This window comes from Carettochelys insculpta, chromosome 3 (genome assembly GCF_033958435.1).
Source record: "Carettochelys insculpta isolate YL-2023 chromosome 3, ASM3395843v1, whole genome shotgun sequence".
Classification (NCBI taxonomy): domain Eukaryota; kingdom Metazoa; phylum Chordata; order Testudines; family Carettochelyidae; genus Carettochelys; species Carettochelys insculpta.
In genome coordinates, this window is record NC_134139.1 from 75,222,037 (window position 1) to 75,240,352 (window position 18,316).

The 18,316-nt window shown below is 44.1% G+C and overlaps 1 protein-coding gene across 2 annotated transcripts in view; it reads left to right on the top strand.

The window, feature by feature from the left end:
- Positions 1–16,365, top strand: part of RBM34 (RNA binding motif protein 34) — a 37,889-nt gene extending 21,524 nt beyond the window's left edge. The window contains exons 5-11 of one of the 2 annotated variants that reach the window (XM_074990144.1): positions 5,062–5,121; positions 6,434–6,477; positions 7,518–7,601; positions 7,852–7,915; positions 8,008–8,050; positions 14,280–14,398; positions 15,636–16,362. In XM_074990144.1, the coding sequence (XP_074846245.1) occupies positions 5,062–5,121; positions 6,434–6,477; positions 7,518–7,601; positions 7,852–7,915; positions 8,008–8,050; positions 14,280–14,398; positions 15,636–15,908 (687 nt within the window). In that variant the 3' untranslated portion in view covers positions 15,909–16,362. Of the gene's footprint in view, positions 1–5,061; positions 5,122–6,433; positions 6,478–7,517; positions 7,602–7,851; positions 7,916–8,007; positions 8,051–14,279; positions 14,399–15,635 lie in introns of both variants that reach the window. The other variant, XM_074990145.1, reaches the window with a different exon arrangement.
- The last annotated feature ends 1,951 nt before the right edge of the window (positions 16,366–18,316 follow it).

Genomic DNA, 18,316 nt, shown 5'->3' on the forward strand with positions numbered 1-18,316 from the left:
TTCGAGATTCTTCGTGAAGAGAGACCTTCTCCCTTTGACCCGGGAGCGAGAGAGACTAGAAGCCTGTCTGTTTTCCGGAAGGACTTAGTTCTGTCTGTGTAGAAGGCCAACGCCCTCCTCACATCTAGGAGATGCAGGCGTGCCTCCTTGCCGGAGCTGTGAGGCTTCGGGTAAAACGAGGGTAAAACTATTGGGTTGTTAAGATTGGACTCCGAAGAGACTTTTGGAACAAAGGCTGGGTGCAGCCTTAAGGTTACTGCCTCCTTTGAGAATACTGTGCAGTGCGGCATTGCCATCACTGCCGCAAGCTCATGCACCTTGCGGGCTGACATAGTTGCAAGGAGGAAGGTTGTTTTTATCGTAAGGAGACGTATGGGAACTGTGGCTAATGGTGCAAAAGGTGGACCCGATAGCGTGCTGAGCGCCAAGTCCAAATTCCACGATGGTGGAAGTGGTTTCCGAGGGGGGGTGCAGGTTTACCAGCCCCTTCAAGGACCTGGTAACGATAGGATGGGCAAATACCATGGGCCCTTCCTCTGTATGCCGAAAGGTTGATATAGCGGCGAGGTGGACCTTTAGCGAGGATAGAGAAAAACCCGCCTCTCTTGAGGTCCAATAAGTATTCTAGTATTACAGGTTTAGTGACGTCAAGGGGAGCTAACTGCTTGGCGGAACACCAGGCTGTGAATCGAGTCCATTTCTGGTTGCAAGTCCTCCTGGTGGAGGTCCTTCGGCTACATTCCAGGACTACTTGTGCTCCCTCCGTATATGTGCTCTTTAAGGAGCTGAGCCATGGATTAGCCATGCTTGTAGGTGCAGACCCTGAGGGTGCGGGTGCACTGTGGACCCTTGAGCCCGGGTGAGTAAGTCCGGCGCCACCGGTAGAGGGAGCGGTGGGCGGTCCGACATGCGCAGAAGCAAGGGAAAACATTGCTGCCTATCCCAAGCGGGACTGTGAGTATCATGCGAGCTCTCTCCTTTCTGGCTATGTGCAAGACCTTGCGGATAAGCGCTGCGGGGGAAACGCGTAAGGTAGGGAGCCCTTCCATGAAAACATGAATGCATCTCCCAGGGACCCCCGCCCCACTCCTGGCCTGGAGCAGTACTGGGGACACTCTTTTTTTTTTTTTTTTTTTTCTGGGTGGCAAACAAATCGATCTGGGGAAACCCCCATGTACGAAAAGCGTGCTGTGGCAGATTGGAGCAGGTCTGCCATTCGTGCGTGATTGCGCAGCGCCTGCTCAGCTGATCTGCATTCACGTTGTGAGCGCCCGGCAAGTGCGAGGCTTTCAACGTTATGTTGTTGGTGATGCACCGATTCCACAATCGGAGTGCTTCCGCACATAGGGCACGGGATCGTGCTCCTCCTTATCGATTGATGTAGAACATAATGGAGGTATTGTCGGTATTGAATCCCGACTACTTTGCCAGGTAGGTAATCTCGAAAATGTTTGCAGGCGTTGAACACTGCTCTGAGCTCCAGTATGGATATGTGCAGTGCCTGTTCCGCAGGGGACCATAGCCCTTGTGTTACCTTGTCGCCGATGTGCGCTCCCCATCCCATGTGGGAGGCGTCGGTGGTAAGAAAAATAGAAATTTGTGGTTGGTGAAAAGGCACCTCCACTAGCAGATTCTCGGGGTTTTCCTACCACGCCAGGGATCTGCGCACCTCTGTTGTGGGTGACACCACCCTGTGGACAGTGTGGGATGCCGGTTTGTGAACGCTCACCAGCCAATGCTACAGGCTTGACATGTGCAAACTGGCATTCTGTACCACAAACATCGCTGCCGCCATATGGCCCAGCAGCTGTAGGCATGTGAAGACTGGCACCGTGGGGCTGTATGTAATGACTTTCACCAGCGAACTGATTGCGCGGAAGCAGGCGTCGGGTAGGTACACCCTTGCTGTGATAGAGTTTCTGCGTGCCCCTATAAACTCCATATGTTGTGTGGGTTCGGACTTTGACTTTGTGAGGTTGATGACTAGACCCAGCGAAGAAACGTGTCCGCTGTGATGCGTATCATGCATGAGACCTCTGCCTTTGAGGTCCCCTTTCAGCAGGCAGTCGCCCAGATCTGGGAAGATAAACTCCCCCTGTCTGTGCAGGTAGGCTGACACCACTGCCAAGGTTTTGGTGAAGACTCTGGGGGCCGAGGAGAGGCCAAACGGAAGAACCCTGTGCTGGAAGCGCTTCTGGCCGACCGTGAAGCGGAGGAAGCGTCTGTGTGCCGGGTGGATTGTTATATGAAAGTAAGCATCTCGTAAGTCGAGTGCTGCAACCCAGTCTCCATTGTCCGGTGCCGTGAGTATCAAAGCAACTGTGATCATCTGAAACCGTTGCTTGCGCAAGTAACGGTTGAGGCCCCGAAGATCTAAGATGGGCCTCCAGTGTCCTGTTTTCTTCTCTGGTAGGAAGTAGCATGAATAAAAACCTTCCCCTGGAATTATTCCGGCACTCTTTTTACCGCCCTTATGAACATAAGATGAGTCACCTTCTGCTTGAGCCTCACCTTGTGGCAGCGTCCCTGAGGTGAGGCCTGGTGGGAGGCTTCGTTGGTGGAAGCGACTGGGAGGGGATCGCGTAACCCGTGGCTATGATCTCCAGCACCCGTATGTCTGTGGTGATCTTTTGCCATTGGGAGTGGAACGGTGTGAGGCAATGATGGAACATGAGATGAGAGTGGCATTGAGCGAGGGTATTGATAGTGCAGCCCCCGACATACCCATCAAACTTGTTGCCTTTGAGGCCTGACCTGAGGGCGTACGGCTTTGTTGAGAACGTCGCCTAGGAGTTCTGTACTGTTGCCGCTATTGATAGTGCCCTTGGCCGTAGCCCCATTGATATTGAGCACGCTGTGGTTGTAAGCGTAGCGTCTTTGCTGAGGATAAAAATTTTCCCCCCCCCCTTCCTGTATGGGGGAGTATAAATGTCCGAGGTTCTAAGTGTAGCTCTCGAGTCCTTACTGGAGTGAGGGACCGAGTCGGTTGAGTCTGTAAACAGCTTTTGTGTATCAAAAGGAAGGTCCACGATCTTCGCCTGTAGGTCCCTTGAGGTACCCGATGTCTGGGGCCAGGATTCTCTACGCATGACCACTGCTGTAGTCGTTGAACGTGCCGCCGTGTCTGCCACATCCAGGGCAATCTGGGCTCCCGTCCGCGATGCTGCGTAGCCCTCTTGAACAATCGCCTTTAACACTGGCTTTTTGTCTTCCGGAAGTGAATCCATGAGGCGAGTAAGCCCGGAGTAATTACCAAAATTATGGTTTGCTAGGTGTGCCCATAATTTGCCATTCTCAGTCGCCGGATAGGAGAGGAATATACCTTCCTGCCAAACAGCTCTAGCTTCTTAGCATCTTTGTCCGATTTGTACTGAGAAGCCTTTGACCTCTGCTGGGACGACCCGACCACCAAAGAATTTGGTTGTGGGTGACTGAAGAGGAACTCCATGCCCTTTGCTGGGACGAAGTATTTTTTTTTTTATCCACTCTCATTCGTAGGCGGAACAGAGGCCGGAGTCTGCCATATAGTAATGGCTGACTCCAGAATGGCTTCGTCCAGCGGAATGGCAATTTTGGATGAAGCCGGGGGTCTCAAATTTTTCAGGAGTTTGTGATGTTTCTCCCGCACCTCTGCCGTTTGAATGTCATGCGTGAAAGCCACCCTTTAAAACAGCTCCTGAAACTGTTTAAGGTCATCCCGGGGAGAGACATCCCCGGGGGCCATGGCCTCGTCTGGGGAGGAGGAGGAGGAACCCCTAAGGTAAACCTCCCTCGACGCCTCGGGTTCCCGCAGGCGATGACACGCTTGCTCGCTGGAGGATTGTGAAGGAAAGTCTCAGGGTTCTAAAATTAACTCCCCTTGAGACAACTGTGTTTCCGTCCCCGATTGGGAGCGCCCACGGGGGTATTGAGTGGCCGGGGGGGGGCTGCCTCTGGGTGCAGGCCTGTGGTTTGTCTGTGTCCAGCATAATAAGGACAACCATGGCAGCATGGGCAAGGGTCCAGAGATGGAGACCTGGACCACCCACGGGGTGTGTACCCCCGATGTCTGGGAGAGCGAGACCTCTGCAACGACACCGATAGAGGTGAAACTGGCTTGTGATAGTACTCCAGGGGATCCAATCCCAGAAAATGGTGAAGGTGGCCCAAGTCATGGTGACATTGGTTGGAGGAACGGAGAAGGAGGTTTTTTTTGCTGGTATTCTCTTTGTCTTTGCTTTCTCTCTTCTTTCGTTTTTTTTTTTTGTTTAATAACCGAAAAACAAATCACACGTGGAAAAGAAAAACCACTAAGTAATCTGACTCTGGCCTTAGCCTGAGTGGATTCCGTCTGCAGCTGATGGCGGTTGAGAAGGAACTGGCGGGGACCGGATCGTGCACGCGGCCGGGGGCGTGCAGGGGGGGCGGCGCGCGCCGGCGCATGCGCGATCCAGGAGAAACTGCTAGAAGATTTCCAATCTGCGGCGCCGGGCGAGCCCGACACCTATTGTGGAGCACCCACGGGGACCACGTGAAGAAGAATGAGGCAATTTGGAGCAGGCTAATGAGGCGCTAACATGCATATTCAGCACCTCATTGGCTTAATGGCAGCGAATTTCGAAGTGCAGACTTTGAATTGCAGACTGACACTGTAGATGGGGGCAGCTTTGAAATAAGCGCCCCACTTCAGCATTCCCTTACTCCCACAAAACTAGATCAGAGTAAGGGAATGTCAAAGTGGGGCACTTATTTTGAAGCTGCCCCCATCTACAGTGTCAGTCTGCAATTCAAAGTATGCACTTCAAAAGTCGTGTGGCTTCCATTAAGCTAATGAGGCTCTGAATATGCACATTAGCGACTCATTAGTCTGCTTTGAATAACCTCATTACCATGCCCCCTCCAGCGGGAGGGGGCGAGTGTAGAAGCAGCCAGAAATGGAAGGGCTGGACAGGACATCGTAGTGATCATCTAATTCCTCCTGCAATAGATGAGTGAAATAAAAATGCTTTCTTATTCAGTAGTAATAGTTAATGTAACTGAATTGGAAAAAAATGACCAAAAATGCATGTAATTTTTATTTAGATGCTGAAGTCATTTTTTAAAGAATATGGACCAATAGAATCAATACGGTTCCGTTCTGTGGTATGTTCTTTTGTCTTATGTTATATGATGAACTCAGTTGTGTAATCTTAAAGGATAGTATTAATAAGTCTTGTATAATTTATTCCAGGCGTGTCCAGCCTGCGGGCCGCATGCAGCCCTGGACAGCTAGTAATGCAGCCCCACAAGATCGTAAACTTTTAACATTATTATGTGATTTATATACATTAACTATATTATATATTTTATATGCGGCCCAAGACAATTCCTCTTCACTCAGTGCGGCCCAGGCAAGCCAAAAGGTTGGACACCCATGATTTATTCATTTGCTGGCCATATTTATTTTAGAAATACTTTGTCAGCCTTTTGAGAGCAGTGCCTGGTTTCTGTGGTAGATCTTGCTGTCAACACATACAGTAATCCTTCCGTTTTTGTGGAGGTTGTGTCCTGGGCAACCTCCGCATAAATCAAATTCTGTGTAAATTGTGGGGGGGTAGGGAGGGATTGGGGAGGTCCCTGGAATTCCCCTGGCTGAGGGAGTGGGCAGCTGGAGCCTCTGCAGAGCTCTGCTGCTCCCTAGCCCCAGCTGGGGGAAACCTGCTGTGCCACCATTCCAGCTCCCCATTTCCCCTGGCTGGGAAAAGCAGTGCAGTCACTGGCTCTAGGTGCTGGCTTCCCCACCAGGGACAGAGTGGGGGCAGCTACGCAGCCCCTAGCTTCTCCCAGCTGGGAGGCACACAGCTGCTTGCAATGTGATTTCTCCCTGCTGGTAGAAACCACACCACAAGCCTCTGCCTGTGCACTCAGCGTGCCCTACAGGCTCTCCCAGCAGGGGAAGCCAGAGGCTGGAGGGGGTCAGTTTTGATTTGCACTTAACTCGCGTTAATGCAAGTTAAGCGCAGATTGCAATTGCGCTTCTCAAGGGTTTACTGTGCTATTGTTATAGGAAGTACACTTGATTACGTTGTCACTGCATTCTCATTGGTAGAAAAAAGTCTCAAACATGCTCGCTTTGTTTAAATGTGATCTTTGAAGTACCAGAACAAAGAGATTTTTAGGACATTTTATAGCGATAACTGTTTCATTGTAAATCAATGATGTGTAAAAAATTAAAATCATAATGCTAAAATGCAAGAAACATAAAGTAAACCAACTGAATTTAATTTTTTACCATTTTAAGGTCTTCTATGGATTTTTCCCCTAGTTGCCTTTTGAATACTTTTCCCTGATAGAGCAAATATGATTTTGGGTGGAAATACCTGTTAAAACTTCTTCCTCCTTAGTTTTCAAGCAGTTTGAAATACATTGATAAGTACAGGAAGGCCTTTCAGCTTATGTTTTTCTTGTTTTGAAGGTTCCAGCAGAGGATACTTTATCCAAAAAGTTAGCAGCCATAAGGTAGGTTGTCCTTTGAGTTTCAGATTTTATTACTGAAGAGAGAAACATTTTTTAACTTTAATAATGTCTGTCTATGCCTCTCTCTCATGTGTATAGTCATAATTGGTTTTTTTAATTTCTTTAAAAGATAAAGCTATATAAAATAGTTAACTCTGTGTGTGTGTGTATATATATATATAAAATATATAAAAAGTGGAGAAGGTAATGAGGTAATATCTTTTATTGGAACATTTCCTGATGGTGAGAGAGACAAGCTTTGAGACCTCTTCAGGTCTGGGAAAGGAAATCCCAGTGTCATAGCAGAGTGCAAGGTGGAACAGATTCTTTTAGTCTGAGGGGTAGCTGTGTTAGTCCATGGCTTTACAAATAATAAGCAGTCCTGGAGCACCTTAAAGGTACTACTAAGAAGAGCTCATTGCTTAATAAATTTGTTAGTCTTTAAGGTGCTCCAAGACTGCTTGTTAGATTTTTTTTAAAACTGTAAGTCATTAACATGGATTGTGAAGGACCATTCAAGGTAGAATGGCCAGTTAAACCCTCTGCAGTCATCAGCTAAAAAGGAGAGGTTATTGGGTTACAGATTGGAGTAATAAAGGATACACACAGTACAAAATAGGATTTCCTGATTTCCATGATACAGACTTCTTAAATTCTTCCTATAGGTCAGTTCTACTGGTGTAGATAGTCACTTGTCCAAAAAGTGTTTCTCTTTACTAAAGACAAATTCATGTGAGGTCTTAATTCTTGGGGGATTGGGGTGGTGGTGGTTCTTTAGGGGTTATGGATGCCCACTAAGTTGCAGAAACTGGCTTTGAAAGTTGACTGTTGAAGAGGGGTTAGAGGCCCTTGGGCTACTATGGTAGATCTTGCTATTTGGGGCACAACCCCCAGGCTAAATGTATGTTTGAGAGAGCTGAAGTCAGAATCTTAAATTCCAGCAAGGCTTGTCAGATACATGCACACTGCCATGCTGGGGGTGGGTGGCTGGAAACAAAACATGAAAATTGCTTCAATAGGGTAAACCTTGTTTTCCTCTGCAGGCGTAAGATCCATCCTAATGTGAAATATATTAATGCTTATGTGGTTTTTAAGGACAAAGGTGCTGCCACTAGGGCCCTTAAAAGGTATGTTTCATTTTTGTTCCTCATTAATGGCATATTTTTAGAGATTAGATTTACAAGATGTCAGACAACAAGCACAAATTGCCTAGTTTGTTGTGTTTGAGTCAAAATAAAATCACTTGTCTTAACTTTTTTTAAACTACCTTTGTTGAGAATGTTTTGTTTGAAACTAGTGATATGTTGTACATCAAATATTTTAGTCAATTCTGTTTTGTGTTTTAATGACTTTCCATTTTCTTTTGTGCTACAATAGAAATGGAACTCAAATTGCCAGTGGATTCCACATCAGAGTTGATCTTGCCTCAAAAGCCACTTCTGTAAGTAATGTACATGATTTCAGAAGAACTTTTCTGTATTTGCCTAGAATCTAGTAGCTTACTGGGGTGTTCTTGTTTTTGTTTTTGTTTAGCACGACAATAAGAGGTCTATATTTGTGGGAAATCTCTCATACGGTAAGTTGAAATGGCTGTTCACATTCAGTCAATATTCTACAACTTTATTTCTTCAATAAATGTAAAATAATTGAAGCTTATGTTAATAAGCTTTTGTTAATTGTAGTATTTTTTTTACTTGTTAACATTTTAAGATGCCTACGTGTATTTTTAAAAACCTTCAAAATTTGAGAACTTATTCTAAAACTTAACTGTGAAATGGAAGAACTATCAGCAGTTATATATTGTTTTTCACCTTTTTCAAGTAACATCCCCATGAGTATTCTACTTCAGGTGTACGTGCACTCTTTGTATTTTTGATCAGGGAGTTTTGGTAGCTCTGTTAGTCTGGCGCACACAGGCACCCTAGCTATTCAAGTGCTCTGTATTGAAAATACATAGGACTGCAATGGACAAACCACCTTAATGCCTTCTCAACAACAACAGCCTCAGACATAGTATCTAGTGATTCCTGTTCATCTAGTTAGCTACCGGGTTTGTACTTTATAGTGTGGTTATCTTTAGTTTAATACTAATTATTTTTAACATTTTTTTTTAATTGAGGCGGTTAGGGAGCTAGGTTAGTCCAAGAGGCTTTTGGGTTTCTTTGGGTTTCTTCCCCTGTCCATCTTTCCTTGGGGGACGTTCCTTCCCTTTTTCCTTGGGGTATGCCTAAATCCCCAAGGTTCAAAAATTGCCTCACTTGCTAGTTAGTGACAACCATTTCAACTGTATCATCTACTTGGGGATACTCATGTGCCACCTAAGTGCAAGACTGGCTCAAGATTCTAGAATTGCAGGAAAAACATAGAGGAGTTTGACTACTTGTGATGGAATGCTCCTCTGAGCTGCAGCAGATTCAGGCCAGATAGACATCATCTACACTGGGCTTCAAGTGACTATAGCATCTCAACAACCCCTGTACCTGAATCACCTTCCTGATTTTTCACAAGAGAGATCTGCTTGTGGTAGAGCCAAATTATCTGCCAACAGGAGCCTGAAATCTTCTTGGAAGATGGCCTTAAGGGACTTGCTATACTGGAGGCCCCTGACCCCACAAAGGAATACCACTGAGGCTTCAAGGGACCTCTGAACCCAGAGTCTCCATACATCTAACTAGCTAAACCTCAAGGGTTACTGAAGAATACCTGGGTACCATTTAAGCATGATCCAAGTGCTAAGGACTCTAGAAACTCTGTGCCAATGCATATGCCCGAGTGGGCCATCACCCATCCACTTTACATCCAGGCCCAGCTCTGCAGACACTTATAGCTCTCCTTGTGCCCCAGCACTTGTTCTGCTCTACCAGCCTGCTCTGTATTCCAGCCAGGAGTGGAGTAGAGTGCTCGCCTTGCTCTACCAGTCCTCTTTGCGCTACAGCTGGGAAGGAGGGTCAAGAGCTAACTTCACTCTAGCCGCGGAGTGGGAGGAACAGGACTAGAATTCATACTCAGACCCTACTCCTCTGCCGCAGCACTGGGTAGGCGGGCGGAGAACGGCAAACACCTGTGTAGGGACCCTGCTTTCTGGGTGCATCGTTGGAGCCCAAGGTCCTGAGGCCAGCATGTCTGTCCACCACACGCTCCCCAGAGAGGTTGGGTGGGAGATACCCAGATCTCTCCTGCCAACGATCATTGCCGACCCACCCAAGCATTCTCTTCTTGTTGGCCCACTGCTCTGCACCAAGGAAGATGATACTGACTGCAGCTTCTGCTTCTTCATTTATGAAGATGGATACCAGAGTCAGCAATCAGCTGGTACCAGCACACTGCACCGTGTACTGTGGGTTTCCACTGCTGAAACTTATCAAGTGTCTGCACAGATCCTCCTGGTTCTGCAGGATCCTGGAGGGCTATAGTCTTCTGCAATGACAGAAGCAAATCATTCCATAAGTCAACACAGTTATTCATTGCCAGCAGGATAAACACCTGCCCTATAAAATTCTATAAAGAATTTTTTTTTATCACTGCCTGAATCCTCTTCTGCTGTGACCAAGCAAAAGGGCTACCTCTGGCAATCATTGCCATGTACACTACTAGGGCACAGGCCTCCTCAGCAGCCTTTCTGGTTCATTTGCCTATTCATGATATCTGTACAGCAGCCATCAATCATCCCTCCAAACCTTTATGTCCCACTGTGCACTGACCCAGCCGGCCCGGGACTGTGCCGGCTTTGGCAGGGCAGTAATGCATGCTGTTAAGCTGTGAACTCTGAGCCCACCTCTGGATATTGCTTTTGAGTGACCGCAAATGAAATTGACATGAGCATGCACTTGAAGAAGAAAAAATGGTTATGTGCATTTTCGTAACTGTTTCTCAAGGTGTGCTGCTCATGACCATTCAATTTCCTGCTGTCAGGGTGGATGGCACCTAATATACTGCCACATGGGAGCACCATTCCAGAGCATCCCACAGCCAGCCCTAGAGATACCATTAAGGCAGAAATCTTTGATAACTGTGCACTTGGCACGCTCACACCTAAAATAGACTGCACAGGAGCAACTCCTCTCAAAGAAAAGCAATTATGAAAAGCAAGCAGTTCTGTAACACCTTAAAGACTAACAAATGTATTTATTAGGTAAAGTGATTTTGTGAATAAGACGCGCTTCATCAGATTCAAGTAGAAAATAAGAATCCAGAGTTCATATATCAGGATCATGCAAGTACAAGTGAGTGCTCTGGTAACTGCCAGGTTTTGTCTGCAACTCATCAGTTGCATGGCAGCATATGTGTCTGTCCCATTATATGCCCAGTTACATTTGCACTGCTTTCAGGTTTGGCTCACAATGGTATAAGTGTCATAAAAGACACAATTTGAACACGCTGTTCCCTACATGCTTGTCTCTTTTGATCAGTGGGAGAATCCAGGTAAAATCTGCTCAAGGCACCTCTTTGCCCTTCCACCTCCCACCATCACCACAATTTTGGGTACATGCCTTTTACATCTTCAGGGATTGTCTTGAGAAGCATACTATTGAGGATAGGGGAATTGCTCAGCAATCTTCTTTCTATATACATTTTCTGGAGCTCATGGCCATCAGGTATGTCTGCCACCAGTTTGTCCTTTGATCGTGGGAAAACTGTACTAATAATGACAGATGACAGAGCCAGTACATACTCCAGAAATTATCAGAGGCAAAAGAAGCCTCTTTCCTTTGTGCAGAAATTATAGTTGTGTGAGAGCTGAATAGCCCACAACAATCTCGAGCTGTTTTCCAACCTGGTCTCCAAAACACCATGGCGTAAGGTCACAACAGCTGCTCTGAGGATCACAAGTGAGAATACAGTAACTTTATACTAGAGCAGATATTTCTTGTGAGGTTTTTATAGAAATTGATCTTTTTGCCACTACCACCACCAGGAAGTGTGCAAAGGTTTGCTCAAGAGGAGACCAAGGTTGCCATTTCTTTAGATATGTATTGGAGGGGTAGCCGAGTTAGTCTGTATCTTCAAAAACAACAAGAAGTTCTGAGGCACCTTTGAGTCTAACAGATATTTTGGAGCATAAGCTTTCATGGGCAAAGACTCACTTCATCAGATACATTTCTTTAGAGATGCCTCTTTCATGTCCTGGTCAAAGAATCTAATGTATGTATATCCTCTTAAAACTCTGATATGTTAACAAAATCAAGCAGGATCGAGCCAAGGTCATCTTAATTACATCAAATTGGCAGGGACAGGTATAGTTAGTATACTTAATTTGTGTGTGTCCTCTCATCCTTCTGTCAGTCTTCCTTTAACATCCAACCTTTTCCTTCAGGGTTCAGGAAACATTTGTCACTGCAACTGTAATGCAGTGTGACTCAAGGCTTGTTACTTGATTGGCTTGTGAAGATAGAACTGTCCTATTCCAGAGAAGTTTAATAAGTTCTGTTGAACAGTAGAAAAGAATCAACTAGAAAAACTTATCTGCAGAAATGGAAGAGATGTTATACCTGTTTCTACCAACTCTCCTGTGTTGGAGATGATAAAGCAAATGCCTGTTTGATGTGAAGACTACAAGCCTTTTTCTGTGTTCCATTAAGTTTGCTTATTGGATTTTGTGGCATTCCATTCTCTAGTGCTTGTCCCTCTTGCAAATTCTAAGTTCATCCCATGTTATCTAACCTGTTTCCCCATATCCATGAGCCCACTCCGGCCTAAAATTTGAACTTAGTCTTTCTTTCTCTGATTAAACCTCCTTTAGAACTTTAGGCTACATGTTCAGTCTTACACTTAGCCATGAAGATGTTTTTTTTGGTGGCTATCATCTTTGCTTGGAGAAATGGTGGGTTTCAGAGACTTTGATGGCCAACCCTCCACCCCCTCTTGTTTTTTAAAGACAAGTTATTCCTGTAGCCACATTCCCCCTCATGCTTAGTAAGTTCATCTTGGATTTTCATATCAGGTTGTTCATCTGACAGTTTTTTCATATACAGCTTCATTGGTCTAGGAAGGATGTTGTCCTTCCCAGCTTAGCTATTGGTAGTAGAGTTCAACACTACTAAACCCTTTGGGGTCTCTCCTTCATTATTTGTTTCTATTGCAGACTGAGATAAAGGAACACCTATATCCACCCAGAGATTTTTTTTTCAAAAGGGGTTCTGGTCATATTTTTTCTGGCCATGAAACTTCTGATACCCTGTACCCTCCTAAGGTTATTGTCTGTTCCACAAGATTGCAGTCCGCCTTTGTTTCCATGTTAATGTTTCTGTTGCAGAAATTTTCAAAGCTGACGCATTATTCTCCATTGACATGTTCTCAAAGCACTATACTAGTGCTAGCATTTCACACAGATGCTTTATTTGGGACTTCCTGTTACCTTACTTCAAACTTAAGCCCACCCCAGGGTTACGCTCAGGTGTTTTATTAGATGCTGCTGTTCAACTAAAGGAAAAAAGGGAACTAGCTTTCAAGAACATACCCACACACACTTATACCCCCTGAATTCATACACTTACACAGGTGAACAGATGCAGGTGACGAGTTGAATAGAGACGGCTGAGGAAGCCAGGGTATAGTGAGTCCAGTGTGTCTGCCTGCAGGTAGGCAAGCTGATCGTACAACCCCTCCTATCAGCTTGCTCTCTTGTCAGCATGATACTCAGGAGCTGTCAGTACCATCCATCTTGGGGAGATAGGGAGGGCCCCTTGGCCTTCTGCCTCCCCATCCAGCTGAGACTAGCTTCTGCAGAGTGGTGATGGCAAGAAGAACCCCCCTATAGCTTTGCACCCATCTTTTTATATGTTTCAGTCAGTAGCTCTTGTCCTGTCCCACTGTCCCAAGACACTGCTCGTCTACATTAGGCAAAGTGAGTTGATCACAAATAGCTAATTCTAGGTATGGCAATTGGGTAGTTAGAATCAACATATATGTGCTCTCATTAAGTGCTGCGAAAATGTCAGCATTTTCAGTTCTGGTTATTGAGTGTTCTTCTTAGAGAGATACAATCAAGTTAATTAGATTAAAAGTTGGACCAACTTTAAAATCTAGATTGCAACAATTATCTTCTGGTAACTGTCTTTAAAGTTTCTTTAGAAGGATTTACAAAAATATATTGTTTCATTTCTTCTGCAGAAGAACAAGTTCAATTATTTCCAGCATGTACTGATGTTGGGTTTGAAACCTTGTCTGCAAACTTAAATTTACCTTTATAGTTAAAGTTGCACAATTACCACTACTATATAGATACAGTTATAACAGTATAAAGAGGCTTAGAGCAATATAGTGTATTGTCATGAAGAGGTATAACCTGTACCAGTAGAACTGCATTCACCCTAGTGATCGTATAGCAAACTATATCAATTCAAAAGTCACACACCTAACTGGCATTGTTTCAGCAGTACTGGCATCAGTTCACCTGAAGCATCTTCACTCAGGTGTATTATGCTTGTAAGAAGTAACACATCAGGCCTATTATCATTTAGGCACAAGTCGGAGCTATAGAAGACAAAGTAGCTGTATCAGGTTTAAAAAAAATATAGTAATTTTATCTTCATTCAAACCATAGATGAAAATTGTTTGAAAAACTGACATTTTAACCTAGCCTCTGTTTCTGCCTGTTGATGTGTTCTGTTGTTTCTTAAAGCTTAATCTGCACTTTTCAAAGTAAACATCCATGTTCCTGTATTAATGTGTAGATAATTTGCTGTTAGATCAAACTTATTTGCATAACTAACATATCTAAAAACCAGAGCAGAATTTTTGGTAGTACTCCTAAAGCTGCATCTGTTTCATTGATGTAACCTCACAGTGACTCTTCTTGCTTGCAGACATTGAAGATGATACTGTGCGAGAACATTTTTCTGAATGTGGAAATGTGGTAGCAGTGCGAATTGTGAGAGATAAAAACACTGGCATTGGCAAAGGATTTGGCTATGTTCTGTTTGAGGTATGGAAAGATAACATTTTGGGAGACAAGGAATTCTCCAAATCCTCAGTGAAGGTCTGACTGAACTTGCTGTGTATTTGAAATACACATACCAATGATAGCATACACTACACCCCACAGACTGGTAGGAAGACATGAAGCTTCTCTGGGCTAGCTAGTGTAAATTAAAAAGATAAAACACAAGGTGCTGAGTGTTGTGCAAAAGAGGGGTTGTGGACTTGACTACACATTGGAAAGTGAGTTTTAATGAGTGATCTGGATGTTCAAAGGAGGAGATCACTTGACACAAGAAAAAGAAAGACGTTTCAGTTTAGTAACCATAGGAAATGTTCCTGCTTCCCAGCCCCCTTTTTGGACAATGCCCTTAAAATATTGAGCTTTGATACAGATATAGATATAAGAAACACACTTCTACAGAACCAGTGCCATTGAATCAAGAGGAGTTCCTTACAGATGTGCTGACTCCAAGCTGTAGAAACCCTGTATTAGGTATAAGCCTGATTGTTTTGAACTGACAAATAATATTGTTACTTACTGTTTTGATTTCAGGACTGGGCCTTTGATTGCCCTTGCTTGGGGCCATGGCATGCTGTCAGATTTTTAAGTGGAACTCCTGTTGGTTTCAGAGGGAGGTTCTGTTTAATACTAAGTGGCATATAGACCATGGAATAGAAGTGTGAATATTTGCTGAATCAGGCTTTCTAAGCTAATATTTCTCAGAGTAACTGTGTTGCACACAGGTCTGTTCATGTTCCTTCACACAGTACATGTGTTATATTATCTAGACAGGTTTGTATTTTTTGATTTTTTGCATAGATAGAATGTATACAAAAGATTTCTGTTTTTCTACACACAGGTTTAACCCCCTACTCTGGGACTCTGGTCCAGCAACATCTGTGATCTGCATTGTTGGGGATGTCATGCATGCTCCAGTATAGAAGCATGCACAGGGGAAAAAGGCACAGCAGGACCACCGACATTGCTGAACCAGAGAGCTGGGCCCAGTGGTTGGGAGTGTAGCCCTGGGACTGACAGCTGGGGTTAGAGTCTAGTGGCAAGGGTGGATGGGGGTGGGAGGAGCAGAAGCTGGCAGCACAGAGGCCAGCATTGACCTCCTCTGGTACAGCAAACAAGCTGGCCTGGGACTGGTCAGTTCTCAAGGGGGCTGGACCAGGCAGGTCCAACCTGTAGTGTCTATCCAATTGTTAACCTTCACAATTAATGTTTGGTTTCATAGAATACAGATGCTGTACATCTTGCTTTGAAATTAAACAACTCTGAACTGAAGGGAAGAACGCTTAGAGTGAAACGCTGTGTGGAGCAGGAAAAAAAACAGAAGAGCGCAGACAACATGAAGGACTCTGCTCCAAAGCATAGATTTGGTTCTTCGTTAAAAAATGCACCAAGATATACCAAGAATTCATTTGCTGGTGAAAAAGCAAGCCCATCAAAAAAGAAAACAAAGAGACCCAAAAGCGTGACTAAAAAAAAAGGTGGAAAACACAAATAATCTTGCCATGTTGCTAATTTTGGAATTTGTGAAAGTGTTTGTTTTTTAATAAACTCCAGTGAAAAGGTGGTTTGTCAAATTTCTTGCATATAATGTTGTGCCCAGACAGTGGTGACAACTCTCTTCGTTTGTCTGTGGCTCTTCTCTGTGTTTTAGCCTGTAGCTACCTGATGGCAGTGTAACTCGCTGGAAGGATGCTTGTGTCCATACCCCTTGCCTGAAGCAGATTCCAGGCATGCTTTATTCTGGCAGCTTTCTTCTTCCTTGGAGATGCCTCTGTGAAATTACTCCTACAACAGTTATCTTAATACAAACAACATTAATTATAAGCAGGAAAAAAGGAATGTTTTGCTTATCTTCCAGATCTACACTTGTAAAATAAGACTCTCACTCATTTAGTTTTATGTTGGATAAAGAGAGAGATCTTGTACAGTACATCTACCAAGCAAAACAAAAAGCAGTCAAGTAGCACTTTAAAGACTAGCAAAATAGTTTATAAACTATTCTGCTAGTCTTTAAAGTGCTACTTGACTGCTTTTTGTTTTGAAAGTGTATAGACTAGCACGGCTTACTCTCTGTTACTACCAAGCAAGTTCTTGTTCTGACATTCAGTCAAACTTTTTTCTGGCCAGAAGGAAATGTCTTTTTGCTCAATTAACACAAAGTCCCATTAAGACTCATCACTTCTACCTTCCAAACCACTTTTCTTAACACAGTAGAATCTGAGTTGAGAACACCACAGGAATGGAAGTTATCCATACAGCTGAACAAAACATTAAGGAGGGTCTTCCAAAAGTTTACAACTGAACATTGACTTAAAACAGCTTTGAACCTTTACATGCCAAAGAAAAGTTCTGTCTCCCCTTTCCCTGCACCTTTTGTAGTAGTTTTCATTTAACACAGTCCTGTACTCTATTTACTCTGTCTCATGCTGCTGCTGTGTGCACATATCTGGTTCCCAATGACATGTATAGTTGACTGGCCATTTCATAACTTGGGAGTATCTGAACTACTTTTTAATGCAAGTGTGAAAGGGAAAGTTGACAATATTCCTTTTAACTTGCAGCAAGTGTGTGTTCTGTAGTGATATGTCAGACTAAAGAGGGATGTTGAGAGAAAACATGTACATGTGATGAACAGACAGCAGTGGAGTGATACTTTTGCTGAGCACAAATATATCATTTTGGCCTTGCCTTAATATATGGCTACGTCCATGTCCACACCACCACTTAAGCCAGCACAATTTATGTTGGTTAGGGATTTGACAAAATACCCCTTGAGTGACATAAATTTTGTTGATCCAATTGGTGGTGTGCACAGCGCTGTGTTGGCAAGAGACACTCTTCCCACAATATAGCTACTGACACTTTAGTGAGCTGGTTTTATAATATCAAAGGAGAGCTTTCTCCCTTATGCATAATATAGCTATACAAGCAATATTATAATGGCACAGCTGTTATCAATACAGCTGTATTACTTTATGGCATAAATCTTCTATCTGTTATAGATACGCCTCTAGGCTGAGCCCAGAGCTCCCTCTCTCTGAAAAATTATACACAATGGTGAGAAACCTTAATCTCCATTGTCCTGTGAGTGGGGGGAAACCTGGTACTGTAGCTCTATCCTAGTTAGACTATGGATCAAAGAGTAATTCCATCCCTATCAAACATTTTGGGATCTGCAGGAGCGTATTAGCAATGGCCTTTCATATTTGCTTTCTAAACTGTTACATGACTGTTGCAGTGGGGTGTACATGCTGAGGACAGAGGAAATGGCCTAAACAAAGAACCAGCTTGTAAATAGCTGCTAAGTGAGCATGTTGACCTCTCCCCAAGGCAACCTTAGAACTCCACATTGCTAGACTGCTAATAATGCCTGTGTTGGAACAAAATCTGGACACTGTATGAAGGAAGCAGGAGGGTTTATTACATACACAGCACTGGTGGAGTGTCACTTCACTTGTAGGCTAGTGAACACTGGCCACACAGGTTGCAATTGATTACACAATGTTGATGGGTGCATTGAAGCAACAGGTGGGGAAGTGACCCCCAGAATCCCTGGATGGAAGCTAACAGCAAGGGAAATTAGCACAATTAGCTGATAATCTAAGAAGGTTATAATAATGATCTCCACCCATAGCTTACAGAAAGTTCTTTGAACAAAGCAAACATTAATCGACAATAATGTGTAAAGTGGTGATGTGTATGTCCACATCACAATGTTGTCCTCACACAGATACTACCATTCGTGTTATATCTAAAGAATCAAAGCAGAAGATAAGGAAGGTATGTAAACAATCAAGCATTTGCTCCTCACCCCTCTGAGACATCCGAAGACTCTATTCCTGTAATGTAACAAAGCAGCAGAAATGTAGCACTTTGAAGTCTAACAAAATGATTTATTGATCT